Source organism: Salvelinus fontinalis, chromosome 6 (genome assembly GCF_029448725.1).
Source record: "Salvelinus fontinalis isolate EN_2023a chromosome 6, ASM2944872v1, whole genome shotgun sequence".
Lineage (NCBI taxonomy): Eukaryota > Metazoa > Chordata > Actinopteri > Salmoniformes > Salmonidae > Salvelinus > Salvelinus fontinalis.
The window spans coordinates 45,004,079-45,024,219 of record NC_074670.1 but is presented as its reverse complement, the minus strand read 5'-3'; the positions used below and the strand labels follow the sequence as shown (position 1 = coordinate 45,024,219).

General features: G+C 44.8%; 1 protein-coding gene across 1 annotated transcript; it reads left to right on the top strand.

The window, feature by feature from the left end:
* Positions 1-2,354: 2,354 nt before the first annotated feature.
* Positions 2,355-6,645, top strand: LOC129857887 (early growth response protein 1-like). The gene is made up of 2 exons (XM_055926561.1): positions 2,355-3,095; positions 3,988-6,645. Exons 1-2 carry the CDS (start codon positions 2,885-2,887, stop codon positions 5,313-5,315), a joined length of 1,539 nt encoding a protein of 512 aa, XP_055782536.1. The 5' UTR covers positions 2,355-2,884; the 3' UTR covers positions 5,316-6,645.
* The last annotated feature ends 13,496 nt before the right edge of the window (positions 6,646-20,141 follow it).

Here is a 20,141-nt window from a genome sequence, read left to right as displayed (position 1 = left end):
GTAAACACATTTTTGAACAAAATTTGAGAGAAATAAGCTTTTTGTGCATATAGAAAATTTTCTAGGATTTTTTATTACCGCTCATGAAACATGGGACCTACACTTTACATGTTGCGCTTATATTTTTGTTCGGTAAAGTTTAAAAGTTCCTAATTAGCTAAAAAGTGATTTAATAATTTTATGAGTCTATGAGACCAGGCTGCATTGGCCACCTCCCTTTTCCAGCATCCCTGGAGTCAAGACCAAGATCAACCTGATAGACAGACAGAAATAGTCATTAGAAAGTGTAGTCTTGTGATATCAATAGCCCTACATTGAGGGACAAAAATGTTGGCAAGCATGGACACACAGGCGTTACATTTATGGAATGTTCTGTGGATGGAAGGGAGAACACATTGGATATTGAACATGTTGCAGCAACCAATTTGAGCAGTTGTTCGATTACTTACTAACTCCAAATATAATATTCTTATGTAACATTAGTTCTATTTTCATGAAGTTTGCCTAGAGTTGTGCCCTCTCCAAAGGGTTGAAGTCTCACCCACGCACTTCTCTCCTGTTGGCCTACAGTAGGCCTAAACACACAATCATGGAATGTTTAACAATGAGCTTGCCTGCATTGCTCCAGTCAGCATCGGGCCGGGGGAAACATCGATTTCCTGTCACAGCCATCGAGGAGTCCCCGCTCCCTGGCTTGCTTTTGGGCTGCAACAGCCAGGGGGAACATCAGTAGCCCACAGGCGTTCTGGCAGCGTTTAGTGGCGGTTTGATAATTCGACCTATTAGCTCCGTGAGTGGCAGAGAGTTTCCCGGAGTAGCCTATTGAGTAGGGGAGGCCGGGGTAACCCCGCAATTAGTCGGATAGGATAGTCCTGGCCCAGAGCCTCGTCAGCATCCGCTGGCCTCCGGTATCATTCATCAATGACAAAGAGGTAGGTAGAGAAAGCATATTCCTAATCTTAAACAATTGCAGGGGATGGATATAATGAGTGATGCGTAATTTACACGTCCATAGACGATCATGTCTCAACTCAATTTGCGGTATTCAATTATCTCTGCTGCTGGTCAAAGTAATCTCCGTACCATGGATGTTCATAATCGTAGCTTAATAACGCTTTCATAACCACTCTCAAGGGCTCGAACCATTTCATTGCCAGGTAAGCAGCCCTGAATAGGCCTACGCCTACAACGCACTAATTAATAGGATTCCCAAAACCAAGTGAAAGAAAACGGCTATATTCACATAGCTTATTGGTATATGCATTTTGACAGCAAAGACGAAAAAAATATATAGCAATAACACGCGCTACTGACATCATTGCACAGGATTTCACGCGGCCATCCTGAAGGAATCAACTGTCTGGCCTCTCTCTTCTCTTCCTCTCACCTATGTCTAACTAACTCATTCATCGACGAGGTAGACAATAATGTTTGAAGTTCAATTCTTCAAAAAGTTTTTATTTTTTATAATTTTTTAAATGTTTTTTCACGTCTCCTCGGTGCATCTTTTTTGTGGGTCAGCGGGATGGGTAGGCTGCCTAATGAACGTATTGTGAACTCGTCAAACCAATGTCCTCTTTCAGATATTATAATGCAACATTCATAACAATAGTATAATTTGTCAAATATATGAACACATTTCTGTTGCCTTTTTGTGCGCTCCTGTTGATGCAGAACTGCAATTTCATTGCGTAATATAACTGAGACCCATACTGAAACGAGCTGCTTAGTTCACTCTTTATTACATTTCCGTTTAGATCATTTAAAAGCTTGCAATGCAGCTGAAAGGTATAAGCTTCTATCTAAAATAAAGGCACTGGTGTTTTCCTTTCTGGTTTGTTTAAGGGGGGAGTATGATGCTGAGTGCTGACATTACTTATTGTACGGTGTACTGAGTAGAGCGCTGGACTTGAGCGGCGCTCTACCTCTCATTCACTGCTGCCAAGCACTGATCAGCGCTACCTCAGGAAGCTCCAAATAAGGGCAAGGAAATGGAAACCCACCGGAATAGTTCCTTACTTAGACACAACCTTATATGGCATGGCGGAGCCGGGTTTTCCGGCAAGCGCGCAGCCTGCTGCACAGATGGGAAAGCCGAATCTGAACTATGGGCCATCAGGGAGAGAGCAAGAATTATGCCGCCTTCTCTAGCAGGGATTATCCTATGAAGATGCATCGATTCAGGGTTGAGGAAGAGCGGTTATCTTCCCGCGATTTATTGCACTGGTTCAGTATAAAGTGTCTCCTCTCTGCTTTCCCCCTGGCCAGCGTCATGTGTCCTCCACTGCAGTGCCTAAATATGGGCTTCCTTCACTCCATATATGGACATCTACGTCACGGAGAAAGGGTATATAAAGGAGTGGGGATTCTCTGAGCATGAGAGTGCGCCCTCAGAGCTCAGAACAGCGAACCTTAGAGCAGAGATAGACAGATACACACACACACATATACAGCGCTATCTCCCAAACTAAGAACGTTTTCACTCAAAAAGTAAAAGTGAATTCAAAGCAACAACAACAACACATTATCCAAAAGGGCAACACCCTTATTGGATTCAACTAGTGAAAGAAAAAAAATATTAATGATTATTTATCATTCATTTTAGGGAATGAGTGAAAGGGACATCTGATCTGAATACTCTTCTCTGAAAGAAAAGAAAAAAGTGGATTTTTACTCATCTTGGACAAGAGGAGGAACAAGACAAGAATACTCTTGGAGAACCAGAGAAAAGAGGGAAAGAAGTCTGACCCTGCTCCCGAAAGTGGACTGGTGATTTCCTCCACCTGAGAGAGGAACATCACTACTCTGCCCAGCCTGCACCAAGCCTCGCTGCACTCCTCTCCAGCGCAGCCTCAGCCCCCTTACAGCACCACGTCCCTGGAGGATGGCTGCAACCAAGACAGAGATGCTCCATCCAGCCCTGCAGATCTCAGACCCCCTCAGCTTCCCCCATTCTCCCATGGATAACTATCCCAAGCTGGAGGAGATGATGATGCTGAGCTCTGCTGGGACCCCCTACCTCTCCGCCTCGGCGACCGATGGAGCAGGTTTCGGATCGGGGGAGCCAGGAGAGCAGTATGACCACATTACCGGAGGTAAGAGTATATCCTTGGTCTATTGCTGTATGGAACTACTGTACTGTATTGCATTGTATTGTATGATAGACTGCATTCTGCAAACTAGCAGAATGCATGGCATGAAACAGTTTATACATAATGCATAATAATGCATGATCCTTATTTGTGTTCAGCTGGCAACTATTCATTACATTTCAGCTTCAAGAGAAGACCCTAGATATATTGAATATGCTCTTTGAATGAGATATGTCTAATTCTGTTGATGTTTAGATTTTTTTTTGAAAGAAAAAAGTAATGAAATATATTAAAGGAATTGAACGAATGATGATTGGAAATACATACCCCCCCCAAAAAATCGAGAATTTGAAAAATTAAATTGGTGCTCTTCATCACTATTGGATTGTATTTGAGCTTCAGCATTGCTCACTCATTGCATACCTTCAGACAGTCTCGAGCTAAATTCAAATTGCATTCCTAAAACCAGCTGAACTGCAGTTTCAGTAATCAATTGCCTTAGGCTATGTGGTGGACTTCAAGAGCTTGGCTCGTGTGTGTGTGACAGAAAAGAAGAAAAAAAATGCTTTAAAACAAAAATCTTTAAAAAATGCATGCAGATGGCTTGGCTTGACTTGCACGACAGCTCTTGTCCATCTTTTAGTTAGTGGAGGAAATGGCTGGTGTGGGAGTTTAGAGGTGGGAAAGTGCTGGGGTTGCTTGGCTGGGAGGGAGGCTGGTTCTCCTGCTTCGCGTAGACACCTGCTGCTCTTAGAGAGGAGAGGGGCAACACTGTCCACCTCTCTGGCAGGATTCCCCTTCCCTCCCTCCCTCCCTCCCTCCCTCCCTCCCTCCCTCCCTCCCTCCCTCCTGCATATTAATTGATTCATGTCTCCTTTCCTCTTTCTCTCTGCAGATACATTACCTGATATCTCCATGAACTGTGAGAAGTCGATGGGAGAGCAGAGCTACTCCAGCCAGCGGCTGCCTCCTATCTCTTACACTGGCCGCTTCACCCTGGAGCCTGCCTCCAACTGCAGCAACAGCCTGTGGGCCGAGCCCCTATTCAGTCTGGTCAGTGGGCTGGTGGGGATCAACACCCCCTCCACCTCCGCCCCGCCCTCCTCCGCCTCTCAGACCGGCACCTCTTCCTCGTTGTCCTCCTCTATCTCGTCCATCGCCATCTCCTCTCAGAGCTCCAGTCTGAGCTGCTCTGTCCACCACAGTGAGAATAACCCCATCTATTCAGCTGCTCCTACCTACTCCAGCGCCAGCCCTGACATCTTCTCCGACCAGGGCCAGGGCTTCCCCAGCCCAGCCGGAGGGTCGCTCCAGTACAACCCTCCAGCCTACCCCAATGGGAAGATGTGTGGCACCAGCTTCCCTGTGCCCATGATCCCTGACTACCTCTTCCCCCAGCAGCAGGGGGAGATTAGCCTGCTACCTGACCAGAAGCCCTTCCAGAACGGGTCAAGCCAGCCCTCCCTCACCCCCCTGTCCACCATTAAAGCCTTCGCCACCCAGACGGGCTCCCAAGACCTGAAGAGTGTCTACCAGTCCCAGCTGATCAAGCCCAGCCGCATGCGCAAGTACCCCAATCGTCCCAGCAAGACGCCGCCCCACGAGAGGCCGTATGCCTGCCCCGTGGAGACGTGTGACCGCCGTTTCTCCCGCTCAGACGAGTTGACACGCCACATCCGCATCCACACAGGCCAGAAGCCCTTCCAGTGCCGTATCTGCATGCGCAACTTCAGCCGCAGTGACCACCTGACCACACACATACGCACGCACACCGGTGAGAAGCCCTTCGCCTGCGAGATCTGTGGACGCAAGTTTGCCCGCAGCGACGAGAGGAAGAGGCACACCAAGATCCATCTGAGGCAGAAGGACAAGAAGGCGGAGAAAGGTGGGATGGCTGGGGCGGTGGCTGTAGCAGCAGCTTCAGTATCAGCCCCCTCCCCTGTCTCTAGCTACCCTTCTCCCATCACCTCCTACCCCTCCCCGGTCTCCTCCTACCCCTCCCCAGTCACATCCTGCTACTCCTCTCCCATCCACACCTCGTACCCCTCTCCCTCCATCGCCACCACCTACCCCTCTGTCTCCATGTCCATGTCCAGTACCTTTCAGTCCTCCATGGCCTCCTCCTTCCCCTCCTCCGTAGCCTCCATCTACTCCTCTCCGGTTCCCACCCCGCTGTCAGACATGCAGTCCACGCTCTCCCCAAGGACAATCGAGATCTGCTAAGTAAGACAAAGAGAAAACACTTTTTATTCTCTCCTCCTCCTCACCACTCCTTACAATCTCTTTGAGGGGAGAAATCAACATCAAAAGACTTGTTATTCACCTTCTGAAAAGCACTTTTCTGCCTGCTCCCTCCGCAAGCTCTGTTCAGTGAATCCTCAGATTCACCTGAAGAAGAGATATAAAAATAAAAAAAAACACACGTCAAGGACTGGGCAAAGACAATATAGTAGAGAAAAAGGGATTTTTTTCTCTCTCTCTCTGTTGATAAAGCATATGCAGTGCTTCAAACAAAGCATACAAGACTTTCTAGAGCCAGAGGTAAAACCGGCACCATTCCTAATAGTGAACGCACAGACGGAGACAAACAGACAGACAGACTGAACATTGCCTGGTACTAAGGCACGCTTTCCCTCCGAGGTTATCATTTACATTACAAAAGACATTGAATGATATACATAAGCTACATAATATGTATATTGTACTCGTGCCATGTTTTTCTCTCCCCCCCCCCATTATTTGGTACCATTGATGTGAAAAACTTATTTGCATTGTATTATTTGAAGTGAGCAGGGCCATATTTTCTATTCTAATAATTTCTCTATGATGTAGTGATGACGATGCTGTGATGCGTTTTTTTTTTGATGATGAAATAAGCACTTAAGTATTCAAGCATGTGTTAAGAGTGATGTTAGTTTCTATTGTTTTGTAAATATCATCCACTGGTACTATCTTTCTCTTTCTCACATCATCTGACATATCAGTCTGTTATGTGGACAAAAAAAACGAGAGAAAAAAAACTTAAACTTAAAAAAACTAAAAACTAAACAGCCAACGTTCCCGTTTTTGGTGCCTTTTTGTGAAGCCTCGCTGATGTTTTGACATGGCTGTGTGCGAGAGATTGATGCGTTGCGTCTCGCCTTAAGGGTTGAAGGGATATTTTTGTTACAGAATGTAAGTTATACTCAGACAAAAGAGGAAGGAAAAGAAAGGGACGAGACGACATGAGGGCACTGCTTCATTTCTTTAGAATGTAAGCAAAATGATAAACTATATTTTTTTAACAGAAAAAAAAAAATGTCAATATCCACATCTTCTTGTTGGAATGTTGTACTTACCTACTGAGTAGGCATGGGATTATTTTGTATGTTATATACATGCGGCTCATTATTTTGTGGTTTATCTTTATTTTGTATTTGTGTTTGTAAAATCAAGTGACTGTTTCTGGCTTCTCAACACATTGAATGCGCTTAACTGCCAATGGGATATTTGGTGTACATGATATCCTCCCAGAAATGAAATATAAATAAAATATAAATATATATGTATAGAATTGCCTTCCATACTTTATTATTGACTGGTTTCAAATATTTCCATTGGTACATGACAAAAATCATATTAGAGCATCTCACCCTCACCCATCCATCCCATACATTACAGCCTATATACATGCACATCATAGGTTATATCAAAGTCCAATACGTGCATGCTCAAAAGGTGAATTCCCCCACAGTTCCCACATCATGGGGACCTTTAGCCTAATTGAAGAGAAATTTCCCAGCATGATTTCATGGTCACTGCATTGATCATTGTTCTCCTGTTGAACTCTCATTGAAAGATTGACTATCTAGACTATATGAAGATGGGGACTCGCAACTACAGTACATGCTACTTTGAGATATTAGGCTAATTGATATGAACCCCGTCCCCTGCTATTTGTTCATGAGCGGAAGTGTTTAAACAAAATGAAAATCATTCAATCATATTGTTTTTAGATTTTGGACATTCAGGTCATTTTTACGTAGGCTAAGGGCTTTATTCAATCCGTAACGCTGAAGATCCGCTTGATAGTGCAATTTACAATTAAAGGCAATGTTCCTGCAGTCGCGGACACTGCATTCACTGTAAACACTGCATATGTCGGCTCAATCGGAAATTACCTTGACATTTTTATGCAGATCTTTTGTGATACTTCGGCTTGAATCCAGCCCTTACTACACACAGTGCCTTCAGAAAGTATTCATACTCCTTGACTAATTCCACATTTTGTTGTGTTACAGCCTGAATTCAAAATGGATGAAATAGATTGTTTTCTCACCCATCTACGCACAATACCCAATAACGACAAAGTGAAAACATGTCTTTAGACATTTTTGCTAATGCAATGAAAATTAAATACAGAAAAATCTAATTTACGTAAGTATTCACACCCCTGAGTAATACTTTGTAGAAGCACCTTTGGCAGCACTTACAGCTGTGAGTCTCTAAGAGCTTTCCACACCTGGATTGTTCAACATTTGCCCATTACTCTTCTCAAAATCAAACCAAACAAGAACAGCATCTGGACAGGGAGAACAAAACGACATTACGACAATAATGATGACACGGGGAACAAAACTGGGGAACAGACAGATATAGAGGGGGCAATCAACAACGCAAAGGAGTCCAGGTGAGTCCAATGAGCGCTGATATGCGTAATGAAGGGCAGCCTGGTGCCCTCGAGAGGGAGCAGGAGCATGCGTGACAGTACCCTCCCTCTAGGGGTCCCACCCGGCGTCCCACCTGGGCGAGCCTGATGGGTCGGCCGACGCATGGACGCTGGACAAGCTGGCTGAGGCATGACGTGGGATGGGAGCCTGCTGAGCCAACCGAGGCAAGGAAACCTCTCGAGCCAGCTAAAGCGTGGAAGCTCGACGAGCCAGCAGAGGCACCCCCGGTTCCATCGGCGGCGGCACCCGTCACCACCAAAAACAAAAAACAAGAACTCCCTGATGCTTCAAGTAGTGGTGTCAGCATTCTGTAAGACCGACGCTGGAGACGAGAGGCAAGTTCAGGGACTGTACATTTAATGGAAAACGGACATCAAACCAAACAAGAAAATTCCGACACGGGGAACAAAACTGAGGAACAGACAGATACAGAGGGGGCAATCAACAACATGAAGGAGTCCAATGAGCGCTGATGTGCGTAATGATGGTGACAGGTGTGTGTAATGAAGGGCAGCCTGTCACCCTTGAGCACCAGAGAGAGGAAGCGAGAGCAGGCGTGACAGGAGGATAGCAGACTGAACCAGGTTTTCCTCTAGGATTTTGCCTGTGCTTAGCTCCTTTCCGTTTATTTTTTATCCTGAAAAACACTCCAGTCCTTAACGATTACAAGCATACCCATAACATGATGCAGCCACCACTATACTTGAAAATATGGAGAGTGGTAGTAATGTGTTGTATTGGATTTGCCCCAAACGTAACACTTTGTATTCAGGACAAAAAGTGAATTGCTTTGCCACATATTGCACAGTATTACTTTAGTGCCTTGTTGCAAACAGGATGTATGTTTAGGAATAATTCAATTCTATATGTATTGTTCTGAGACCGCGTGGCATTATTATCGAATGCACGAAGAAGATGAAAGCGTGGACAGTAACAAGTGCTTCTCCAGTATCTAAGAGAGGATTTTAACCGCCACCTGTTTCAAAGAAGGTAAGTTACATTGCCATTTATATATTCATCATGATTATCACTGAAAATGTCATCTGCCTAGTGCTCATTCTGATTACTAGACCACTCCACTCCTCTCTTCCTTGTGGTGTTCATGCGTCCGGGCTTAATTGTAGGCATGTAAGCTACTGAGAGATGTAAATGATCTGAGAACATTAATTTATGTGCAAAAATGGAAGGCCTAATTGGCACATGTGATAATAGCTTATCAGTTTCAGTCCTATTTAGATGAATTAATCCAAATTCTGAAGATTAGGCCGATTTAAGAAGCACAGGCTAGGCAGCCTTTCATCATGGCGCAGTCATCAAATATCCTCCTCCAACTTTTAAAAGTTGCCAAACATCATTGAACCCAGAGCACTATATAACTGTACTGACATCCATATAGTGCAGACAAGTAGGCCTAGAGTTTTTTCCCCCCAACGTTAGGGTGTGCAATACACTCACCACGAAAATACGCACAAATGCAAACACAGCTAAAAAAAAGAAGAGGGAAAAAAAGTAAAAGAGAGAGGCATAGAGGAAGAGGAAAAGAATTAAAATAATTGGTCTCCTGATCCCAAATTGACTTTCTAAACTAGGTTTGATGAGGTGTGTGTGTGTGTGCGTGTGTGTGTGTGTGTGCGTGCGTGTGTGAGATTTTGCCATGTTAGCAGTGTTATCCTCCGTCCCAATGCTCCAGTGTATATCCCTTAGCTAACACTCAGAGTCCCCCCAATAGACATCCCCCGACACACCCCTCTTCTCTTCCGCTGACTGAAAGTGTGTATGTGTGTATATGTGTGTGTATGTGTGTGTGTCCAAACACAACAAAACAATGCAGAGATAGAAACAGTAACAACAACAGCCGGCAATCAAACAATACAGCACTACTGGAAGATAAAGGGTGCCCCATTTTTCAGGCGGATCCATTTACATAATTACTGTACAGTAATTGAATTATACACAACAATATGTTCCAGGCATGGACACACACCCGAACACACACACACAAGCACAAACCAGCACAGAAGTTCAATTCCTGAGGGGCAGTCGCGAGGACCGAGATTGCACCTTTTCTTCAACTTAAAAGCATTTTACATTTCACCACCCGTAGTGTTTTAAAAAGCCAAATGTTTTCCATCATTGTCTACAGTCTTATTGTGGTCACAGAGTCTATATGTGATATGAAAATCTATTAGCTCTTGCTCTAACCTGAACGCACATTGTTGTCTTTGTGAGGTCTTGTTTACTGCCAGATTGCAGCATATGGAGGTACTCAGACTGCATTCAGTGCAAGGCGGGAAGTTATTTTGGGCCAACTTTGTCACAACGTGTCCAACACACCAACTTCAGAGCCTGGGATGTGGGCATTACTGTTTCCCTTTGCTTCTGTTCTCAGGCTTTCTAGCACACTCGCAGGCATGTTCTGTTTGAGGAGGGGTGGTGGGGGCAGAATGGGGTCATGGGAGGGAGTGTTGTGGCTTCACAGTGCCCTAACCCACAATGAAGCCACCTCATGGCCCCCACAGGCCTCCACTTCAAGAGTCCTTTGTTAAAAACTGTATTTGTTCTCTTATTCTTTCTAGGGAGCTGTGTGATAGAGTACAAAAAGCCTGACAAAAAGGGAGTCATTTCTTTCTCCCTTAGTCCCTTCTCCCTCTAATTTTCTCTCTCTTTCACTCTTTCTCTCTCTCCTTTGTTCTTTCTCTCTCTCCTTCGCTCTTTCTCGCTCTCATTTGCTCACCTGTCTCTGCTTCGCTCTTTCTTTTCTTGTCTCTTGCCTTTCCCTCTCACTCCCCTTCTCTCTCCATCTCTATCTCCGTCTCTTTCCCTCTCCGTCTCCCCTTCTCTCTCTCTCTCTCCTCTCTCCTGTGCGCTGCTGATTTATCTGGCGATGCTAATGATCCGTCCCCTCTATTCTGATGCAAGGTCTGTTCCCTTTCATCCACATACAAATGTGATCTTATTGCCTCTTCACCCTCGGGCCTTTTAAGATGCTTTTTTGAAATATGCAGTTTGATAAGCATATCATTGGCTAAGTCCCCGCAGTGATTAGAGCAGGCTTTAATGTGAGCAGGGAGTGAGGCTGGAGGTTCTGAACTCCTGGCTCCTGGCTCCTCGGCCCTTGGCATATGTTGGGGCCGCTGGGAGCTCACTGTAGTGGTGAAGAGGGCCCACACACACACACACGGCTGCTCTAGAACAGCTCTCTCTCATCCTTTCACCTCAGCAGGGAGATATTAAACAGTGGAAGGACACTGGGGGATGAGCCTCTCAGTCTCTCAGACTCTCTGACTGTGTGAATGAAGACCTTACTGCTACGGTATCCTACATCTCTATTCCAGGAGGAGGACAGAGACTGTGGGAGTAGGATTTGCTTGAAAGTATTTTTGTTGTGCTTCTTGTGGACATACAAAGTGACCTCCTTCTGAGTAGGATGTTCAGGATGCCTTTTCATGTCACTGACCACTAGGGAGCACAGGATACATTTACTGAAGCAGGTGCTTTTAATAATTTCTCATGCACCATTTCATGCACCCAAATCCTGTTGATTCTTAAGGATGTTCACGCAGTATATCTATTTTCTTATTACAACTAATTGGTTCCCAGACCCTGTTATTTGGGTTTGTTATTACAAAGAGAGTGAAATGTGTTTTGCTGGTCATGAAGATGAGGTCATTAAAGATGGTCAGATGTGGCCGTTCATCAATGGCATTGTTTATTATGACAGGTCGGGGCCTTGTGATTTAGGCGTGAAATCTGTTCCACCAAGCTGAGAAAACGTCTGTCTGCCAGCTCTGACGTCACCACTCAATTATCTCCCGACGCTGTCAGACCAGACCTGACCAGACCACTCTCACACCAAGCTAACCCAACAGATGCGGTTTTTCACCTGTACCCACACACACACATACGCACGCACGCAGGATATCACCTGTTGCTCTCCCCCAGCTGGGCTCGGTTGGGAGTGTGTGTGTCCCTGTGTGTGTGTGTGTGTGCGTGTGTGTGTGTGTGTGTGTGCGTGCGCGTGCGTTTGTGTGTGTGACTCTACTTTGGCCTCAACACGCCATTATTCTGAACACGTTTACTCTTTCAGTAGCGTTAATTGCCCTTCCAAGGACACACACGCTTTTTTCATCAAGTACAGTCCAATCGAAAACGACAACAAAAATAACAGCTCGCTCAAGTATCACCAAATTAAATGCCACTTCTACTCCACTTCAAGTAGCAAACTGCTTTAACAAAGGCACCTAGGTGGCAAGGAAACACAAACAGATCCCCTATGAGACTCCACTGTTGTTTCCCTCTCTTTCCCAGCCTGCCTATCGGATACGCCTATAAGCCTGGCTATGTACACCGCCTTTAAGACTAAAGTCAATAAATACAGTCAAGCCCTTCAGAGAGGCTTCGGCTCCTGTCATGATAAAACTGATGCTATGCTACACTCCACTTCCCACTGCCTAGTACACAGCAGGGTGCTAACTACTGTATTGTATGTTTAAAGTGGTGTACAGGAAATAGAGATGCAATGTTTAGATCTGTCACAATGCCCTATTCTTCACAACAGAAAGCCATACTGCTGAAATACATGATATACAGTTCTATATATGGGATATGATGGATATTGATCAGTGGGCTTCTCTGAGGAGGAAGGGGAGGACCATTCTACTACGTGAATTTCATAAAAACAAATATAGTTAAACATTTAAAAAGGTATCCTTTTAAGATAAAATGATACAAAAAAAACGTCAACAAAATAACTGATTAAAACACACTAATTTGCAATGAAGGTCTACAGTAGTCTCAACAGCACCACCTAGGGTAGCACCATGGTGTAGCCGGAGGACAATTATTTTCTGTCCTCTTCTGGGTACGTTGACTTCAATACAAACCCTAGGAGGCTCATGGTTCTCACCCCCTTCCATAGATTTACACAGTAATTACGACAACTTCCGGAGGAGGTTCTCCAACCTATCAGAGGTCTTGCAGGATGAACTGACATATTGTCTAAAGGATCAGAGAATGAATCTAGTACTGAAAGCATAAGCTACAGCTAGCTAGCAATGTAATGAATAAATTGTGACGAGCCTCACCATCAGTGACTGCCTGGCGGTGACAGTGTGGTCAGGGAGCTAACGACAGATCAGGAGCATACATAACTTTGCTGCAACTCTTCCAAGTCAATGTAAGCTTTTGATTTGATTAACTTATTGCTCCCAGGGCCCGCCGGTGTTACTGCGAAACTGCTTGCTGTACAATGTACTGCGTGATTGTACACATGGATTGGATTGTGGGTTTACTAACACATTAGTTTTTGTTCTTTTACTATAATATTCATATAGTGACAAAGATATAGTTAGACAAGCTAGCTACTCTAACTTGATTGATAGCCTGAAATTGCTACTTGGTAGCTAATTATGAGGTTGGGATATCGAGAACCTATCTGGGCTAGCTAAAGCCAAATTCAATATATTTTTGAATTGTTATTATTATTATTACTAAACAGGACAAATCTGAGGGGGCAAATCTGTGCGCCCTTTGGGCATGATGCCTCTGACTGTCTGTCACCTTGATTCATTCAATTTGTCTCTCGATCTGTGCACGCTATAAACTTTTATTCGTAGGCTAGGTTGTAGCAACCTCATGATGGGTACTTTGCACGGCAAATTCAAGTATCATGTAGTAGCCTAAACCTGTTGATGTTACATTGAGCTGGGCGAATGGAATATGAATGACAGTCATTCAATATCCTGTAATAGAAATAAAGATGATTTTTTGTTATTGTCCTCCGTCATCTTGAACGGCACGAACCGCCACTGAGAAGAGAATCCTTCAAGAAGACTGTTGCATTTAGTCACGGTGGCTAGCGAGGAGACCAACGGGTACGAGGTTGGTGAGCAAAACTGATCAGTATCTAACGTTCATTCTACTTCATCATCATGCTAAGCCTCCCTTGGTTGGATGTATTCCCAGACCTCAAAGTGAGTCACGGGGATTCACTGTGCCGTTGACGGATCAGCGGTTTCACTGGAAGGTCAAAGGATATTGAGAGTCATAGTGGTTTCACAAGAACCAAGACAATAGTACAGTATACAGTACGTTACCAGTGTTACCACACTAATTCAAAGTCATGGGGTTTGGTGGTTGTGGTCAGATGGTGATTTGTCAGCTTAGCAGAAACTATTGTCCAAAGGGACCGCAGGATCGCAGTTGGTAGGCTTTAACTTATTTCTGTAAAGCTAAATATTTTCATGGAATATTTGTTGATGTTGAGGGTAGAACAATGCTTTATTCACAGAAATACTCTTGCTGTCAGTCCTATTGCTTAATCATAGTTTTTTTTTACCATGATGTGTTTAAAACTTACAATATTTTTGCTGAAAGAAAGAAGGGGTGCTGAGGGGGAATCTCTTCTGTCCAGATGTCCAATTAGGTGACATCGTCAACTGTCAATCAAAACAGAGAGCAGTTCTCACAGCCGTGGGAAGTAGGGGTGCTGAGGCTGTGGCACCCCCCTGAACAATCTTAAAAAAACAAAGAAAATTAAAAGTTACAATTGTTTAATAAAGTTCTGCACTGGGCCATACTAGTCATGTATTAGTGGAGTGATATAGCTGGCAGTAGCACAGGCAACAACAACAAAAACAACACATCTGTGTATACAAAAACTGCTAGATGTACAGAATATTATCCATGTCCTCATTCAGCCACAACTATAAGAAACATCGATATAACAGTTTTTCAGATCACGTTTTTTAGTTTTTTTATTTCCCCACAAAAGTTGTGCACTGGGCCTTTACTAGTTATGTGTTAGTGGACTGATACAGCCATCTGTAGCGCGAAAAAAATTGCAGCACCCCCACCCCCAAAGATCTTCCCGCAGCTATGGCAATTGTCCTACTCCTACCCGGCACACTACAGCCACCTGCTACGAGCTGTAGTGAGAGAACATGCGGTTCACACACACACACACACACACACACACACACACACACACACACACACACACACACACACACACACACACACACACACACACACACACACACACACACACACACACACACACACACACACACACACACACACACACACACACACACACACACTCAATCTATTTACTCCCTTCTTTTCCCATATCTGTCCCTTTCTCCCTACGTAGCGCCGACAGACCTCATCACAATTTAATCTTTTACCATAAAGTCCCCTTCACAGCCAAGGGCCATTCAGAATCCATTGACTCAGTCATTAGGTAATGCCTTCATGCATGTGAAATGAATTCATGATAAATAACATAACGTGCCACATGAAGAAAGCTTCAGTCACGCAACCAAAACAGTGGCAAATGTAATACACTGGGATAACTAATAGCGCTTGTCACAGGGAGAGGGAAGCACTTTGTCCTGCTAGCTACACTGACTGACTTGTAAGCCTTCTGTAGTTGTGTGTGTGTGCGCACACACACCTCTCCGTGCTTGCATTCCCTCGTGCCCTGTGTTAGGTGTTACAGGTATTACAAAAGAAACACACCTACAAGAGGTGATGTAAGAGCACTCTCCATCCTGCCAGCATTAAGCTCCTTTTATAATGGCATAGTCACCCCCTCTGGAAAAACACTGTAGCGGTAAAACTAGGCAAACAGGTGTAGGGAGTTGTTAGACGGTGTGTGTATGTGTGTTTGTGTGTGTGTGTGTGTGTCTGTGTGTGTCTGTGCCTTTAACAGTGTGTGTTTGTGTGTGTGCATGTGTGTGTGTGTGTGTGTGCCTGTGCCTTTAACAGTGTGTATGTGTGTGTGTGTGCGTGCATGTGTGTGAACAGTGTGTGTGTGTGTGTGTGTGTGTGTGTGTGTGTGTGTGTGTGTGTGTGTGTGTGTGTGTGTGTGTGTGTGTGTGTCTGTGCCTTTAACAGTGTGTGTGTGTGTGTGTGTGTGTGTGTGTGTGTGTGTGTGTGTGTGTGTGTGTGAACAGTGTGTGTGTGTGTGTGTGTGTGTGTGTGTGTGTGTGTGTGTGTGTGTGTGTGTGTGTGTGCGTGCGTGCGCATCTGACAGTGTGTGTGTCTGTTTCTTTGACAGAACCCTGGAGGTGTTGTCAGTCTCGGGGGTGGCAGCACGGGCACTGCCTGGGGAGTGGGAGAAATTGGGAGTAGGGATACGACAAATGTGTGATCATCTGGCCCGATCTTTTTTTCCCACCCACTCACTACAGCTGTCCTCTCCGGTCCCATGGAACCATTCTAAGTCTATTTATAGTTCCTCTGTGATGAGGTGGAACTGATCGCCACTTACACTCTGAGTGATGTCACCGGGGTGGCGAGCCAGGGGACGAGGAGAACGAGGCGGGCTGGGGTACCTGCTGTGAGCTTCTGCTGCTCGTACGTATGCATGCAGGAAGCCACAGACGGACGGACTCTCACACACACACGTACGGACGCATGGACACACACGTTTGTATGGTGTTTTTTCAGGACTTTTCTTTCCGTTTCTAAATGTCAAACAGTTGACGGTTTGCTACATTTTACGTGAAGTCAAGGCCTAAATCCTAAACCACTACATCCTCAATCGCAGCCCCTCGTCACTAACCTGTGAACGTACTTGCCCCTACCATTCATCCCCTCCCTCCTTCCTGTGCAACAATCTATCTATCCATCAATCTATCTCTATCATAACATACAGTGTATGATCAGATCATGCATGCGTTCAATGTTCAATAGCTTCAACCGTTAGACTATAGCTAAATCAGGCAGATTGCTCAAGATTTGACTTAGAAATTCGACATCTGTCCTTGTCCAGAGAATGTCAGGAAATCCATTCAAATCTGGCCACTGGGGACAACAGTGAGCGCTATTACCAGCACGTAGGCTTTTGCTAGGGCGTTGTGGACGGGCGTAATCCAAGGACTCCGGATCTGAAAGTCGTGCATTCAATCCCAGTGGTAGACAATCATTTTTGTTTTGTTGTTTGTTTAAACCCTATCCAAAACCTTAACCCTCAACAATCGATTTGGAGCAACTTTGACATTTGGAGAAATGTGGATGAACGTCAGAATCTGAAGTCATATTGGTAAACCTGGGATATCTTGTTGAGCTAAATACCCAAATGCCTAAATGCCCCACATCACTAAAATTACCCATTCAACTACCCCCTCTTCCTCCTCTCACCGACCATTTCCAGACTCTAATGTACGTGAAGCAGTCAGTAATGATGTTCGATTACAATGAGAGCACCTCACTGCTAAACGTCTGTTTTCTTTCACGGACTGGAAATATCCACACACAGTTAAGTATAATTCACACAGGGACGCATACACGCACACACACACACACACACACACACACACACACACACACACACACACACACACACACACACACACACACACACACACACACACACACACACACACACACACACACACACACACACACACACACACACACACACACACACACACACTATTTCTACAAATAGGGCCCCTCCATTGTGAGTAATGACCCCAGCTTTGTGCAGTTATTCTATCTTGGCCAGCAGGCTAAAAGCTGCAGTGAGAATGGAGATGAGAATGATGCTATTACCTTTAGCTCTATTCTCCCTCTCTTCCACGTTAGCTTTAAAAGCTGAGGGAGATAGCAGAGCAAGAGCTGTCTAGTTTAAGTGTGTAAGTGATGAAAGTAGCCTCCTACACTCCTTTCTCGTGGAATGTCTAGCCTTTCGCTGTTTGTACTTTTTCTTGTGGCTACTTATCTTCATCTCCTTTTTCTCTCCAAAACAGCAACAGCCATCCCTTGTATGCCCCTCTCTCTCTCTCTCTCTCTCTCCCCAGCCCCATAACATTATTTCTCACACAAACACATCACCCCACTTCATCTTCATCGGAACAGTACATAATACTCTTTGTTCTGGCCAGAACAGTCCTTCCTCCATACACTTCCAGGCTGGAAATCCTGTCCTGCAGTCACTCCATCCTGGTCCAGCAGAGCACAGCACCTCCCCTGGGTCTAACCTGGCAGCCAGGGGAATGCCTGCTATGCTGTCCTATGCCAGCTATGCCAGCAATGCTAGTTAAACCCCATTTCCATTGAGACTGGGTACTTCCTTGTTGCCCTACTAAATTATGTTACTTTATGCAGAGGCATGACACCAAGCTGCGTGTGTGAGGGTGGGGATATATATGTGTGTGTGTGTGTGTGTGTGTGTGTGTGTGTGTATGAGGCTTATCTTCACCCAGACCCATCCTCTCACCCCTTCCATTGCAGAAAGAGAGAGTGGGAGAGCAAGGGAGCAGGTGCACGGCATTAGTAAATGTCCCTAATACACCTAGTCACTGTCTATCTACATTTGAAGTCGGAAGTTTACATACACTTTAGCCAAATACATTTAAACTCTGTTTTTCCACAATTCCTGACACTTAATCCGAGTAAAAATTCCCTGTCTTAGGTCAGTTAGGATCACCACTTTATTTTAAGAATGTGAAATGTCAGAATAAGACTAGAGAGTTAATTATTCCTCCTTCCACAAGATTCCAACAATAAGTTAGGTGAATTTTGGCCCATTCCTCCTGACAGAGCTGGTGTAACTGAGTCAGGTTTGTAGGCCTCCTTGCTCGCACACGCTTTTTCAGTTTTGCCCACAAATTTTCTATGGGATTGAGGTCAGGGCTTTGTGATGTTCACTCCAATACCTTGAATTTGTTGTCCTTAAGCTATTTTGCCACAACTTTGGAAGTATGCTTGGGATCATTGTGCATTCGGAAGACCCATTTGCGACCAAGCTTTAACTTCCTGACTGATGTCTTGAGATGTTGCTTCAATATATCCACATCATTTTCATGCCTCATGATGCCATCTATTTTGTGAAGTGCACCAGTCCCTTCTGCAGCAAAGCACCCCCACAACATGATGCTGCCACCCCCGTGCTTCACGGTTGGGTTGGTGTTCTTCGGCTTGCAAGCATCCCCCTTTTTCCTCCAAACATAACGATGGTCATTATGGCCAAACATTTCTATTTTTGCTTCATCAGACCAGAGCATATTTCTCAAAAAAATGTGATCTTTGTCCCCATGTGCTATGGCAAACCGTAATCTGGCTTTTGTATGGCGGTTTTGTGGCAGTGGCTTCTTTCAGGTTCTTTTCACGTTATGTCGATGTAGGACTCGTTTTACTGTGGATATAGATACTTTTGTACCTGTTTCCTCCAGCATCTTCACAAGGTCCTTTGTTGTTGTTCTGGGATTGATTTGCACTTTTCGCACCAAAGTCCATTCATCTCTAGGAGACAGAACGCGTCTCCTTCCTGAGCGGCTGCGTGGTCCATGGTGTTTATACTTGCGTACTATTGTTTGTACAGATGAATGTGGTACCTTCAGGCGTTTGGAAAATGCTCCCAAGGATGAACCAGAAGTGTGGAGGTCTACAATTTTTTTTCTGAGGTCTTGGCTGATTTCTTTTGATTTTCCCATGATGTCAAGCAAAGAGGCACTGAGTTTGAAGGTAGGCCTTGAAATACATCCACAGGTGCACCTCCAATTGATTCAAATGATGTCAATTAGCCTATAAGAAGTTTCTAAAGCCATGACATCATTTTCTGGAATTTTCCAAGCTGTTTAAAGGCACAGTCAACTTAGTGTATGTAAACTTCTGACCCACTGGAATTGTCATACAATGAATTATAAGTGAAATAATCTGTCTGTAAACAATTTTTGGAAAAATTACTTGTGTCATGCACAAAGTAGATGTCCTAACTGACTGTTTGTTAACAGGAAATTTGTGGAGTGGTTGAAAAACGAGTTTTAATGACTCCAACCTAAGTGTATGTAAACTTCCAACTTCAACTGTATCTACAGTGTGTAATGTTACTGTGTGTCTGTTGGTAGGTACGCCTGTCGGTCTGAAAGGGGGATCTGTCTGTCTGTCAAATTTGACACACATACTGTAATATGAGCGTGCTGTGTTGTGGCCTGTTGAACAGTGCATCTCTATGCATCATTGTGTTGGAAAAATGTGTGAAATACAAGAAGATAGTAGACACAAATACACAAAACATGTTCAAAGCTGCTTTCTGGCCCAGTCAGATTAGTTAGTAGCAAGAGGAGGGCCGCTACAGTAAAGTACAAGAGCAGGCTGCAGTCAACAGGCTACAGTAGGTTTACAGTAGAGGGAAAGGGAGTGGAGCTGAGAGCTAGAGCTGATTCCTGGCCCAGCCAGCCAGCAGCTGGCTGCTGCCCGCTCCTGCAGTCTCCCAGGAGCCTTGTGGTCATGTGATCTCTGCTCTGGGAGCCAACCAGCAGAGGAAATGTCACTCTCCCAGAGCCAAGAAACCCATACAAGGAGCTTCCTGCCTGACACAGCTCTTCCT